The 13,075-nt window shown below is 43.8% G+C and overlaps 1 protein-coding gene across 1 annotated transcript in view; it reads right to left on the bottom strand.

Moving 5' to 3' along the window:
• LOC119396301 (protein still life, isoform SIF type 1) overlaps positions 1-13,075 on the bottom strand; it is a 263,129-nt gene that overhangs the window by 11,934 nt on the left and 238,120 nt on the right. Inside the window, exons 23-25 of the mRNA XM_049417036.1 lie at positions 3,059-3,253; positions 876-984; positions 283-462 (exon numbers count right to left, since the gene is read on the bottom strand). Of these exons, the coding sequence (XP_049272993.1) occupies positions 283-462; positions 876-984; positions 3,059-3,253 (484 nt within the window). The remainder of the gene's footprint in view (positions 1-282; positions 463-875; positions 985-3,058; positions 3,254-13,075) is intronic.

The raw sequence follows: 13,075 nt of genomic DNA, 5'->3' as shown, positions 1-13,075 counted from the left end.
GAAATGTAGAGGGGGAGGGGAAAAGTGGGAGAGGGAATGTGGAGAGGATGGTGGAAGAGGTGAAGCGGAGAGGAGGAGAGGAAAGGGGGAAAGTGGGAGAGAGGAAGTTGAGAGGAGGTGTGTGGAGAGGGTTCGCGCATGCGCAGTGAGGGTGGTCACGCCGTACACCACAACCACCACCACCGGTTTAGAACTCCGCCATAAGATGCTTCGCATCTAAAAGAGACCTGCATCATGCAGCGCCAGCTGATATATAAGCTGAAGGTGTGTGTAAGACAGTGCCTGCAAGGTGGTGGTGTTCCTCGGTGATGGGGTCCGTGAGGTGCTTGAGCTGCTGGAGCAGGAGCGGGTACTTGAGAATCCGCTGGATGGGCTTGATGAGGTACGACTCGAGGGAGAAACTGTGCTGCCCCTTGGGATTCCTCGTTTGCAGGAATTCCGAGAGGGCTGTGTTGCCTTCACCTGCAGCACCGACGGTATGCATAGTATGGTGATATCATCTATAGCGCTTAATATCAACTAAAGTATCACTTCGCTTAATATCAACCAGAATATCAGCTACACCCGATTGTTTGTTCTCCATGTTCCGAAAAAAAGTACGGCTCTTCCTTTTTTTTTTGCCATAAATAGTATACGTTACATTGATTTATTGTTCGTTTCACTACATTGATGGTGCTATTTGCAACTAAAGAATTCCTCGATCCAACCTTTAAACACTAGTACCATCGAGCTACGTTGCTGCAGTGTCTGACTCACATAGGCATCTCTATAAAAGTTCTGCTTTGTATATTTCTAGCGACGTCATCCTAAGAATGGAAAAAGCATAAAAAGCACACGCGGAAGTGCGAAGGTTTTTTAAAGGAGCATGTACTTACTCGGGTGCAAAACCTTTTGAGCTTTTGAGTGACTGGCACAGAAGGAACTATAAAGCTTGAATTGGTCGGCGTAGTACAAGAAGGAGTTGCCCAGGGCAAATAACACGTTCTGCAAAAGAAAAAAAAAAGAAAAGAAAGAGGTAGATTGAGTTCACCTCCACCTCCAGGTGAAATGCTTGAAACCAATATACAAAAACACGGTGTTCCAACCAAAACAATGAAGGGTTGGAATATGTCGCACTGAGAGCGAATGCACCCGCTGTAGCAGACATCGCGTAATCTTTCTCGAAATTATGAGAGACATTATGAGAGACATTGCGCTTTTGCACGCCCATCGTTTATTCTGATCGATGCATGGGGATTGCCGTTTAATCGAACTGGGTGCTAATAAGTGGACGTTGAAACAGTCGATTCAGCCCCCAGCGCCATCTTGTACCACCAGAAGCGTGCAGTCGCACCGAACGCAGCAGCGGACTTGGTGCTCTTCGAAAAGCAAGGTGATGATTAAAATTAACCCCATCAACACTTCATCGGCTCACGCTGCAAGTGAAATGCCTCCCTACATCTTTCCATGTCTTAATGTTTCCTTTAAAAAAAAAAGAACTTCCAGTGTTATTCGGAAATTCAACATTAAAAAAATATACACGTTGTTTGAGATATGTTAGTGCTTTTATATAGCGCCGGCTACTCCCTTTCACAGATAATAGAATTAATGAAAATCACAGCAGTGAAAAAAAATGACATGAAAGAGCACCTATGTACGTCCATTCACGTAGCGACACGAAAAACAATAAAATACAGTCCAGTAAAAGGGACACAGAATAAGTTTGCACATGAAACGATAGTAAAACTTCATTGCATTATACCTCTTTTTTTTTTTTTGCAAGACAAATAAGTTACGACGCTAAAAACAGCGCCTGCGTTCGACGATTGTAGTCCCGTGCTCAATCTGTTGTAGCCTGCAATCGAAATTTTGATAAACGGAGCGGGGGGGGGGGGGGGGGGGGAGACGAGGTTCTATCGTCGGAGTGAAAAGTTGAAGTGCAGTGAAGCTGGCTTTTAGGTTGACGCAGTACTCGATTTAGGTTATGGACTTGACGTGCGACCATATCTGACCTTTACGCAGGACGTGGGATCTGTGACGTTTGACGTATGTCGTTTATGCACGGTCCGCTCTATAATTTTTACGCAATATGTGTGAGCTATATGGTGCGGCTATAGAGAACCCCGGATCTGAAGGCATACTGCCGCTAAAAGGACGCGAACAGAGCAAGACGTGGGCGACGACACGGGCGGCACACACCAACTAGGCCAAGAACAGGTTCTGCTCAACCACGGATCTGGTTTACCAAATTACAGCGACAGCTTTATATCTGCGATTTTGATCGTCGTTGGTGTCCTGTGCTTGCCTGTCTGCGTCAGAGCTGTCGCCACTAGGAGATAAAAACAAATCCCGCTTAACATTCGATTAAGTTGGCGAAAAGTAGTTTGGCCTTTGATTTGCTTAACTTGACGCGCACTTGTTCGACATTAACAGAAGGAAATACGGCCGACGCAACACTTATAAAGTGTAATTACGCTGCAGCCACACTTTAGAGGGCCCCTAAAACACTCCGTATTCAAAGACAGTGGTTTGCTTCTCGTCTTCACTGCCCTTCCTACCGGTGCGTTCCCCTCCTCGGCACTTAATTCTTCGTAAAACACGTGGACAATGCCAGCACCAAGCGTTGAGCCTATCAGGATTTCGCGCTTTTCGGCTACACACTTATCTCTGCTTGCGCACTCTAAAAGGCACACAACGAAGTGAAATCAGCTGATCGCGCACGATAGTAATGCGACGCAAGACAGAACGGGCGTGCGACTACAATGCAGAGCAGGCTGGGAGACAACTCTCAACCGATATCCCTCGTATAAGGACCAATCGAGGGCTTAGTTCCTCATGACGTCACGCGAACAGACAGCTGGCGTCACGAATTGTGCCGAAAAGACAGGAAACGCCAGGAGAGAATAACGCGCTCGTTCTTTGCATTTTTGGGGCCCTTCAAGTAGAACATTACGCAATTGTGTGAAATTCGCGGGAAAAGCTACGGGGCGTCTTTCACGCGTTGCCCGCATAGTACAGCATTTAAACACTACAGCTGACACCATAGCCGAGTACAGCTGACGTCAGAGAGCGCATGTACCTTAAATTGGCTCGGGTGCTCCAGCCGATGGAAGTCAGGCTCGGCGGCGATGGCTTCTTCGAGGCTCTGGAGGAACTGCCTCTGGAACTGCACGATCTCCTGGATGTTGCCGAACAGTGCGCTGATCTCGGCGTTGGACAGCAGTGTCTCCTTCTTCATGGGCTCCAGGTAGTGCTCCAGCAGGTTGTTCAGGTGCTTTGCGGGAAAAAAGAAACGTCCAAGCGAGCGAAGGGAAACAGCGACGCTCACGCAACAGCAAAACTCAACAGTGCGCGATGTTCTGACTTTTACAATGCCAGAACAATGCCTAACTAAAACGAAAGCAACGCAGAGCTACGCGCGGTCAGGACGACACTACGTAAAAATTTTTTTTTTCTATAGGTACGGCCCTTTTTTTAGCGATGTTTGGACAAGCTCCTGTCTGCTATACGCACGTTCTTACATATCGTTGCGTGAATTTTGCACGCTATTCTATGGCTTGCGAATTCTGTTGAAGGCATAAAAGCCAATAGATACGCTGTCGTAATTTTGCACTGACTTTTTTCATATATAAGTCAGCATCGATAGAAATATGACTCTCATAGCGCGTACCTTGCTCAGCCGAAGCAAAGAAAAAAAAAGACAGTAGATGTGACCAGTCACATGGTCAACTCTGACATGCCACGAGTGGTGATCGTATCGTGGTCGGGCGTTAATTTTCGTGCTTACTGTCTGTAACTAAGCTGCATGAAGAAGAAGAAGAAAAAGTGCCTCTCGCTGTTAGTATTTCGATCCATGCTGACTGTGTTAGTTTAAAGTTTACTAAACAGAATGGACGTGAGATTAATATTGCAACGTTAGGGTTTGAATTTGCAATAGTTCTAAGTGAGTTTTCGACGCGAGATACCTTTCTTGGGAAAACACTCTGGGACACTGTAGGACTTCGTCGACACCCGGAAGCTGTCGTCCTCGTAGTGCTGTGCTCTTTGTTCTCAAAATCAATTAGGCATCAACGTTTCGCTTAAATAAAGACTGACACTGTAAAACCGCCTTTCTCACTGGAACGCGCTGATGCATTCCTTGGTCACTCTGGGTATAATTTATATCCGTGATTTTTGATCGGTGTTGGTTACAGCGTAGTGCGAGCTGAGGCCTACATCTCTGCCCTTTACATAAATAACTACCTTCCCACGCTCTTTAACCAGTTCACACTAGTTACACTAGGAACTACGCTCACTATGCTTTCACCCGGGACTAGACAGCAGTTTAACAATGTTCAGCTGCTACTAATAAGCTTTCACCAAATTGTTACTGTACAAAGTGAGGGCCTCACTTGATTATCATGCGACCTTATGATTGAGTTTAAAACGGTAGAGATTGTTTGTGACAGCGAGCTCGTCTACTCATATCAAGACCACCTAAACACCAGTTCTGTCGCTGATACATATGCTTCGGTGAAACTAAAAAAAAAAAAAAATATGAGTGAGCCATAGCATAGCTTGACATGGCGTTATAATTTTGACGTGATGGTGTTATCGACTCCTGTGACTCTTAGTATGTCACTCAATATGTCATGATATTACCTCAACATCACCATCACGCAAAATGGTCTGACGTTTTCGCATTTCGACAGCAGATTAACTTGGGCCACTTTTAAGGCGCACCTTTGCAATCGAAACAGTCCCGCACCATTTGTGCGTAAATTAATTGAAACAGCGAAAAAGGTGCGCTTATGAAGACAATAGTGACTAAATTTAGCTGAAATTTAAGATGCACTTTTAAGAAATGACGTCACCTGCCCGTTTCAATCATTCGAAGCGTCAGTATGTTAAATACGTCACTAGTTACTTGTCCTATATTACGATAGTTTTTATTCTCGTTGTCAGTATCCCTCATGTTATTTTTTTGTGCACTAATAAGATACATTTATTTTCACACAGACTTGTACGGTCAGACACACTGCCGTGTCGACTATCGCCTGTACTTGCAGGATATTCTCTTTAAAAAAGAAAGTTAGCAGTGATATTGACATCTTAGCCTGCATCGTACGCTGTTTGATAGAAAGTTCATGATACCACCGCGCGTGAAGCGAGGCTTTTGCCGTTCGTAAAGACTGGGACATTCAAGCAAGACGTTCGCGGTCACGCGATAATAAAGCATGGTCTCAACACGAAAGTATCAAAGAGGTAAGGTATACTAAGCAAAGATCATCTAGCACCACAGCACGTCGCTCAGAAGAGAGCAGGAAAAAAAAATAGAAGAAAAAAATGAAATGACGAATAAAACGGGCAACATGACAATCGGTGCAGGTGCAACCGGTGCAGTCGGTGCTTCGCACCTCCGCAAAAAATGGGTTGCAAAAAAGTGCGCAAGATGTCTCCACTCAGTGCGTCAAGACAAAACAATAAGGAGTAACAAAAATACGCCAGATTTCGAGCCTTGTGTGTTTGGCATCTACGAAAGCCACATCAACAAGAAGCATATACAGCCAAACGCCTTTATAACGAAGCCCTGGGAAACTTCAGATTACTTTGTGATGGTAATTTCGTTGTAGATGTCGCACGTAGCAGCACGTGCAATATGCAGCCGAATGCCTCAACAACGAACGCTTCTACCACGAAATGAGGTGTATGACGAAGAATTGCTAACGTCGCAGCTACATGGCGAGCGTTACGGTGAGCTACCTTAACAATAAAGTTACCTTAACGTTAACCGTAACGTTACCTTAATTAACGTAAAGAAGCATACTGAAGGTATAGAGGACTTGGTTATAAAGCCGTTTAACTGTAGCCGGGACGTTAGGAACTCTTCGTCATACAGGAAATTTGACTGTGCAGTCAAACACCTTTATAATGGTGTCCTGGATAACCTCAGAATACTTTGTTATAGAGGTAACTTCGTTGCAAGTTAGAGCCACGCAACGTACATAAAATAGCCGGGACGTTGGGGATTCTTTGTTTTAGCGGTGATTTCGTTCTACAGGCATTCGGCCGTACATTCATACGCCTTTACGAAGAATTCCAGGATACCTTCAGTGCACTTCGTTGTGCAGGTAACTTCGTTATAAAGGTAGTGCACAGTAACGCTCGCAATATAGCCGGGACGTCGAGAATTCTTCGTTATATGGGTACTTTCGTTATAGGGGCGTTCGACTGTATACAGTGACGTGTATGCCTCGCATCGAAAACACAGACACGAGACGAAACCGATGAACTCGAGGTAGCAACATGACCAGATGATGTGCGTTGAATGCGAATAGTGGAAAGTGCGTGCCTCACCAAGAAAGCATTTTTCGTCTCATTCTTGCGTAATGCGGAAAGCAGTCAAAGCGCTCGCTTTTTTAAAGAAGCAACACAAACATCACCGCACGTTTACGAGGCAATGTGACTCGAGCAAGATTTTAAAAGGAAAAAAAAACGAAGAGATGTTATATGTACACAGACGTCATTGAAGGTCGGACCCCGTGCTCACTTGCGTTTTGCATTAAAAAAAAATAACGATGCGTGCGCCGCGAAGAGATGTGTGAGAGGCATGCGCCGGGCACGTGCATTAATGCTCGACAATGCCTGTGACGTGTTACATCGGACAATTGAAAATAATACTCCTCAACCGTCCTTCTTACTATGCTGTTCTCGTTTTCTTACTAGAACAATTTCCTTTTTCTTTGACTCTACGTGTGTGAAAATAGCCAATCTGTGATCTTGCTCTCATGCGCCTCAAAAGGCCATGTCTGGCAAAGTTGATATTTACAAGTGTTTGATGAATGGAAAATTAAAAAAATAATAATAAAGTTAGTCTAATCGGAAGGATACGAGTGATCGAGAGCTATGTACGTATAAAACTAAGTACCAACTTTGTTTTATCCTCCTTCAAAAAGCAGGGAAAATAATCGGACATTAAAAAGAAGAGTTAGCTTTTATGAAATTCAATTTATTTCTTGCACTACCCGCGCAGCTATTTGGTAGTCCCGCAACCCCGTTTTGACAATTGTAAGCTATCGGGAAGTGAGAATACATCAAGGCTGATTTACAACCTGGCACCTGAATTTGCCACTGGCTCTCAGGCATACGATCCATCCTGTCTCTATTTGTATCAAACTAAACAACGCTTCGCTTATAAGCCTATAGGCTGCGTCTTCGTCTAACCAAACATTATGAGGATTGCAATCAACATTGCGTTGGAGAAGCGAATCTATGGGTCATCTCTGAGACCCTCGACAATATTCTAAATGCTTATGACGTAGTGGTGGGCTAGTTGGTTATTTCAGTTTAGCGCTTACGTTTTTGGCTAATATGTTTCGACGACTCCCTTGTTTCTGATGCGCGCTGTCATAAGCGATCATTTTTTAAATGTATTCCAGAGAGTCAAACATACATTCTATATGGGTGCATGGATGGAATTAACTGCGGTCTTAATTAAGAGGACGCTTTAAAACTCGTATCTCAAACTCAGCTTTCCAAATTGAAATCAGAGTAAGACGCATATTTTCTGTTGTTAGACAACCGCATAGGCCAATTCAAAATCAAATATGTGGTAATTTGAGAAAAAAGTAAAGCCAGGATCAGCTACCGTACAAAGCAATATTCTTTCTTTGAGACTCAAAATATATGACGAAATTTGGCCGAGAAACGGTAGCTAAGATATTGGTAGGGGACTCAATCACTAGATAGAAATTGAACTAATACAGTGTTACGTTTACGTCCATACCTTCTGTCCCCACTTTCTAACGACACTCGTTTCCATCACGTGACTTCCGGACATGCCCAACTTCCGTTATGCCACTCCTGGTCCCACACGCGACTTTCGGTTTCCAGTTCTGTTTCTAAGCACCTCTTTATAAAAAACTTCCGGTTATAGATTGCTCACTTCCGGTTTGTACTTGGCGTAGTGCCGGTCTACACCAGACCATGCCTTCTTAGAGAATTACGTTGCCTTTTTGTATACAAGCGCATACCCAAGCTTATACATGCCTACAGATTGGTGACGTAAAATATTACTCAACGAGCTAGTTACTAAATTGCATTCTTAAATGGGAAAAACCTAATCAAAACGGGTACTGTGATAACGCTAGAAAAACGATTGCTTCATTCTTAATAATGGAGATGGGAGCTCACAAGCTTTTAAAGCTTCCTCTTAAGTGAACGAGCCAATCAGAGAAGGTTTCATCGCTTGCCGAGTTAGCATTTATAGCAGGCCTCTTCGAGCATTACGTCATACACTCGAGCATGTGCCGTAGTGACGTCATGTGTCCGTATAGCTCAGTTTATATACACGACTATTGCACATTCACAGCCTATCTCAACGCACCAGGCGTTGTTATTTCGATGCTCGAGCACCCTGCCAATCACGTAGTGGCGATGCAACGCATTCACATTGAATCAACAGTGGACAGCGTTCGGCCAATCTCTTCTTTCCTGATACTGTTCCCTTGTTAATGCGAAGCATTATATGGAATTTAAACTGAATTTTCATAAGTAGCTTGCGGTTAAGCATAAACAAAAAAAGTTTTTGAGCTAGAATTGTGTAAAAAAAGTAACTAGCGATATATAACGGAAAATACTACCTTATGAAACGATCAAGGTGAAATATACGTTACAACATTAACTGATCTTTAAACAGTACAGAGCTTGTGTGAAGACTACCGTATGCACTCGCACAACACCTACACTGCCTAATGTTGTAAAGTGTTGACTAAATGTGGCTAACTTTTGAAAGTCGGCTCTTAAAACGATGTAATGAAATAGCACATGTGCACTGCTAGCACGTGTGCACATGCCCCTGTCTCACTCCACGAAATACTTCGCATGCTACGACAGTTTGCCTTAGCATAGTTCCGCAACAAATTTTGAGATAATTCCTTGCGCTGTCCAGCATATTCGGTGACGACACAAAGTGCTCCGAGCAGTGTTGTATGCTCAATTCATGCATTCAGCATGTACAGTACGGGCATGCTGAATTTCGAATGTCCACTCACCTTGCTTACTTCATTAGTACTAGGGGGTTTCCTCTGAAAGAAAGTGCCGAAAATGGTGTTTTTTGCCGCTTTTCAAGGGACGATGACTGCAGTGTAGCTCTTGTGTCGTTCGTAGCACGGCTCTTGGAAATAACTGACGTTAACTTAGGGCACTATTTTAAGAGAACAAGGTTTACATACACAGTAGTGAAGTATTTTTAAAAGCACAAATTGATGCAGTATTTAAAGTAGTTAGTGGTTTTTGAAGTAAGTGACATTTAATTGTCTCCATGTTAATATGCTAACAGGAAACATACTGCACTGTACGCAATTATGAACAGGGGACGACAGTTAAGCATGCATGCACACATAGGGCTGCAACGTCTTATCCTACGCTCAAGCAAACCAAAGGCGATAAGGAGGACACCGATGCTAGCTCGGACAAAAATAAAAACATTCACTTACTGACATACATATGCTTTCCAGCATTTGCTGTGGACGCGCCTGACGTGATATTTTAGAAACGAAACTGGTGAGTACAAATGTGAATATTCGCATAAACCTCGTTTCGCGAAAAAAACAACACTCTTCTGTTAATCTTTAAATCCTCACACTAGTATGACGCAAACCTTACGCTACGTTGTCGTATCATATCTCACACTTAGGAGTAACGTTGCCCGATTTATAATGACAAGGTGGGTGAATACTGCACCTGCGCCTACACTTTAAGTACCCAACACGAGAACCAACACCGGCACTTATGGTGCCCCAAAATTATGCGAGACTAAGGTGTCAACATTGTTCAGCAAGTACGCAAGCTGACTACTAAATCGTACTAATGCTAAAATAAACAAACAAACAAACAAAAAAGATCTGACTACCCCATTCCCAAATAATATTCTACATTGTTCTAATGATATGCATTCTTTCAAATGCACAGACCGTAATTTGCTGTTTCCCGCGTATAGGAAGCAGCAAACTGCTAAAAAAAAAGGAACAACAGAAAGAACAGCTCGCGAGGTAAAACCTCTTTAGACTACAACACTTCTTACGAGGGCACACGCACAGCAAACGTCACCAGAGCACATAGCGTCGAAGCTATCGGTCTCTTATAGGGCAACTAGGCCTAGTTACGAGACCTTGTGGTTTTCACAGGCAAGTAGGCAACCACAGCATGCAGTATACTGCGTCGCATTCGTTTCGTCAGCACAGTTTCACAAGACTTCGGGCCAAAACAAAAACAAAAAAAAAACAAAAAAGGAACGATCAGGCTGCTCGCTGTTCAGTCTACAAGGCCACCGCCAATTGCGTTGTCAGGAAACAAAAACAACAAAAAGAGAACGTGCAAAGAAAGCTGTTGGAACAAGCTGAGAATACAGCGAACGCAAGGCAAGCGATTGTTTTGGAACATGCATACGGCAAGAAAGGAACTAAAAAATATAGTAGCCTCTCGCCCTTCGCTCGGATGCATCGAAGGAATCAGCATTCGCTAGTGCCGACAAAAAAAACCCTCGATGTGCGTTGATTCGAGGAAGAAACAGAAAAAAGAAAAGCTGAGAAAAACAAAAACAAAAAAACGATTCAAGAATACACCAGAAACAAATGCTATAAGAAACTGGTGTGAAAAAAAAAGAGAGAGAAACAAACAGTGATGGTGAACGAGTGAGATTTACCTTTTGCAAAGCCGCCACATACCACTCAACCAGCTCGCTCATGTGCTGCGTCACAAAAATGGGAACGGCGAAACATCATGACTGACATTCCGCTTGAAAAAGTAAAAATAACGTTGAAAGGGGTGTTTGGTCAAAAATGGCGCAAGAGGTCACACGAGTGGCTGGTTACGAGAAAAAACCGGGGTCTTTTTTTTTCTTCTTTGTGATGCTTTTTTTATTTGTCCCGCTCACTAGCGCTGTGTACCAAAGTCGATATTTGCTAAATATGTGTGTCTGCTTTCAACAAAAAAAGTTGAAAGCAGAGAAGAGTACATTTATTAGACACTGAGTGGAAACTGGGACCGAAAATATGTATGTTTTGGAAGACCGCCCGCAATAAAAAGCCCGGGTGTTTTCGCGTCGTCATCACGGGTGGAAATCAACCCTCGTTGTGTAGCGATTTGTCACTCAACAAATAACAAAAAAACGAGTTATGTAAACGGTGAGTGAAACATTTATAGCAGTCTACAGAGGATGTATGAAGATGAAGAAGAGAGTGAGACAGACATAAGTCCATGTGTCGTTGTCAAAGGTGTCTTTTTATTCTTGGCGTGTTGAATTCAATTTCTTTTTTTTTTTACATTAACACTCCAAGGATGCCAAGGCACCTTTGACAAAGATTGGCCCACCTATCGAAAAGTCGGGGGCTCTGTCTCAAGACCTCATTCCTGTTCAAACCACATCCGTAGCACATAGCGTTTCCATCCTTCGGCTCCCACCATTATAGCAATCTAGGCACATTGATTATAGAAAACAAAATAACGAGAGACAAATATAGGCCATCTCGCACGAAAAATGGTTCCAACTCGCTGTTAGAGAGAATGTTTACTCATTGGAAGCTGCTCCGCCACTTTTCGTCACTGCAGCCCAGTCAAAACCTTCGATCTTGAATAGCGGATTAGGCCTAGAATGTCACACGCTAAATATCAGAACTAATGAAGTCCCGCGAGTCAGTGCGATACGATAACATTATAGTACCTTATCATTGCATGGTTATGCACCGACAAGTTCACGGTTATCCGTGATCTTGCACGACCTGTCAGGCACTGATGCGTCATAAGAACAGCTTAGCACTTACGTTTCCTATACTACCCATCCTCACATAATCAACTGATTCTCATTACCCATGATGCGTCATTTATAATTTAGGCTGTGTGCACCAAGCAAGTTACTACATGCCAGTGTCAGTGGCTCGCCTGTAACAACAGTAATTGCTCAGAACTGCAATGACTGTAGTTCGACACGTAAGGATCAAGAGTGAATAAAGCGCGCTTATATTATTATGATTTGGTAATAAAACCGTTGCGAGTACAGGCATGGCGTACCGGTACCAGAATCGCCCCTATTCTTCTGAAATACACCATATCCGGTATGAGATCGCCGAATATCATCAAAAAAGGCCGGTGACTTTACGATATAATTCCATCGCGTTAACGAAAAGCCGATGTGTAGTTACCACAGCAACAATAACGCGGGAATGTTTTCAAGAAATTAAGGCATAAGTTGCGCTTTACTGGAACAGAGGCGCACAGTTGCGTCGAGTGATAGTCATTCGCGATAAAACTCATACTCCATCTCACCACTATCGTTCAGCACTACCAAGGCGACGGGTTGTAAGCAAGCCATACGCTTGCGCTGCAAAATATAGTTCCAGATATAATTATTTTACAATTGCACGTGTTACGTCACATCGATGTGGGGTATGGTATGTTTATTCTTCTTCGCATTTATGTCGCGTGCCTTTAACTGCTGTATCAGTAACCGCTGGTAACTGTGGTTACAAATGAACATGGGAGCGCCCATGCAGACGCGACCGCCCGCTTTGATCCCACCTTGCGCTTGCTATTCGCCCACTGCGCTGGCAGCAACAAATAAACGGTGAAATGAGCCATCGCTTTGTGCGATCTCACGCTGAGGACAAAGCATCAGGTTGATTTTGTCGGTATTTGTGAGATGAGCTGTTTGTTTAGCTACGCCTGCTAAGACTAACGCGCCGTGAATTTGATAATGGTTCTTGGAATTAGCGCAGTATAGTCACGAATGCATTGCTGTCGAAGCGTCAGCACATTCATCTAAAGCAAATACAAGCGTCAGTTTCTAGCTTACGCGTCACAAAGCGCACGATGACGACTTGATAAATTCGAAGCAGGTGACACCAGCTGCTACGGGTGCAGCCATTTTTTTTTTTCGGCAGTGCCGTCTGTTCACTCCACTCGCCCTACGCGTGCGAGCATACGCCAGGGAGATGTTGAGCAGACGACGCGGTGCGGATGAATACATGTGGAGGGGCTAATCGCCCTTCCTAATAGGGAGTTTTCGAATAGGGACCCCAGAGGTTTGGGGACCAACGCCATTTGCGTGTGCTCGCTTTGG

Source organism: Rhipicephalus sanguineus, chromosome 6, assembly GCF_013339695.2.
Source record: "Rhipicephalus sanguineus isolate Rsan-2018 chromosome 6, BIME_Rsan_1.4, whole genome shotgun sequence".
NCBI lineage: Eukaryota > Metazoa > Arthropoda > Arachnida > Ixodida > Ixodidae > Rhipicephalus > Rhipicephalus sanguineus.
Note: the sequence above shows the minus strand (reverse complement) of the source record. Positions and strands in the feature narration are given on the sequence as shown.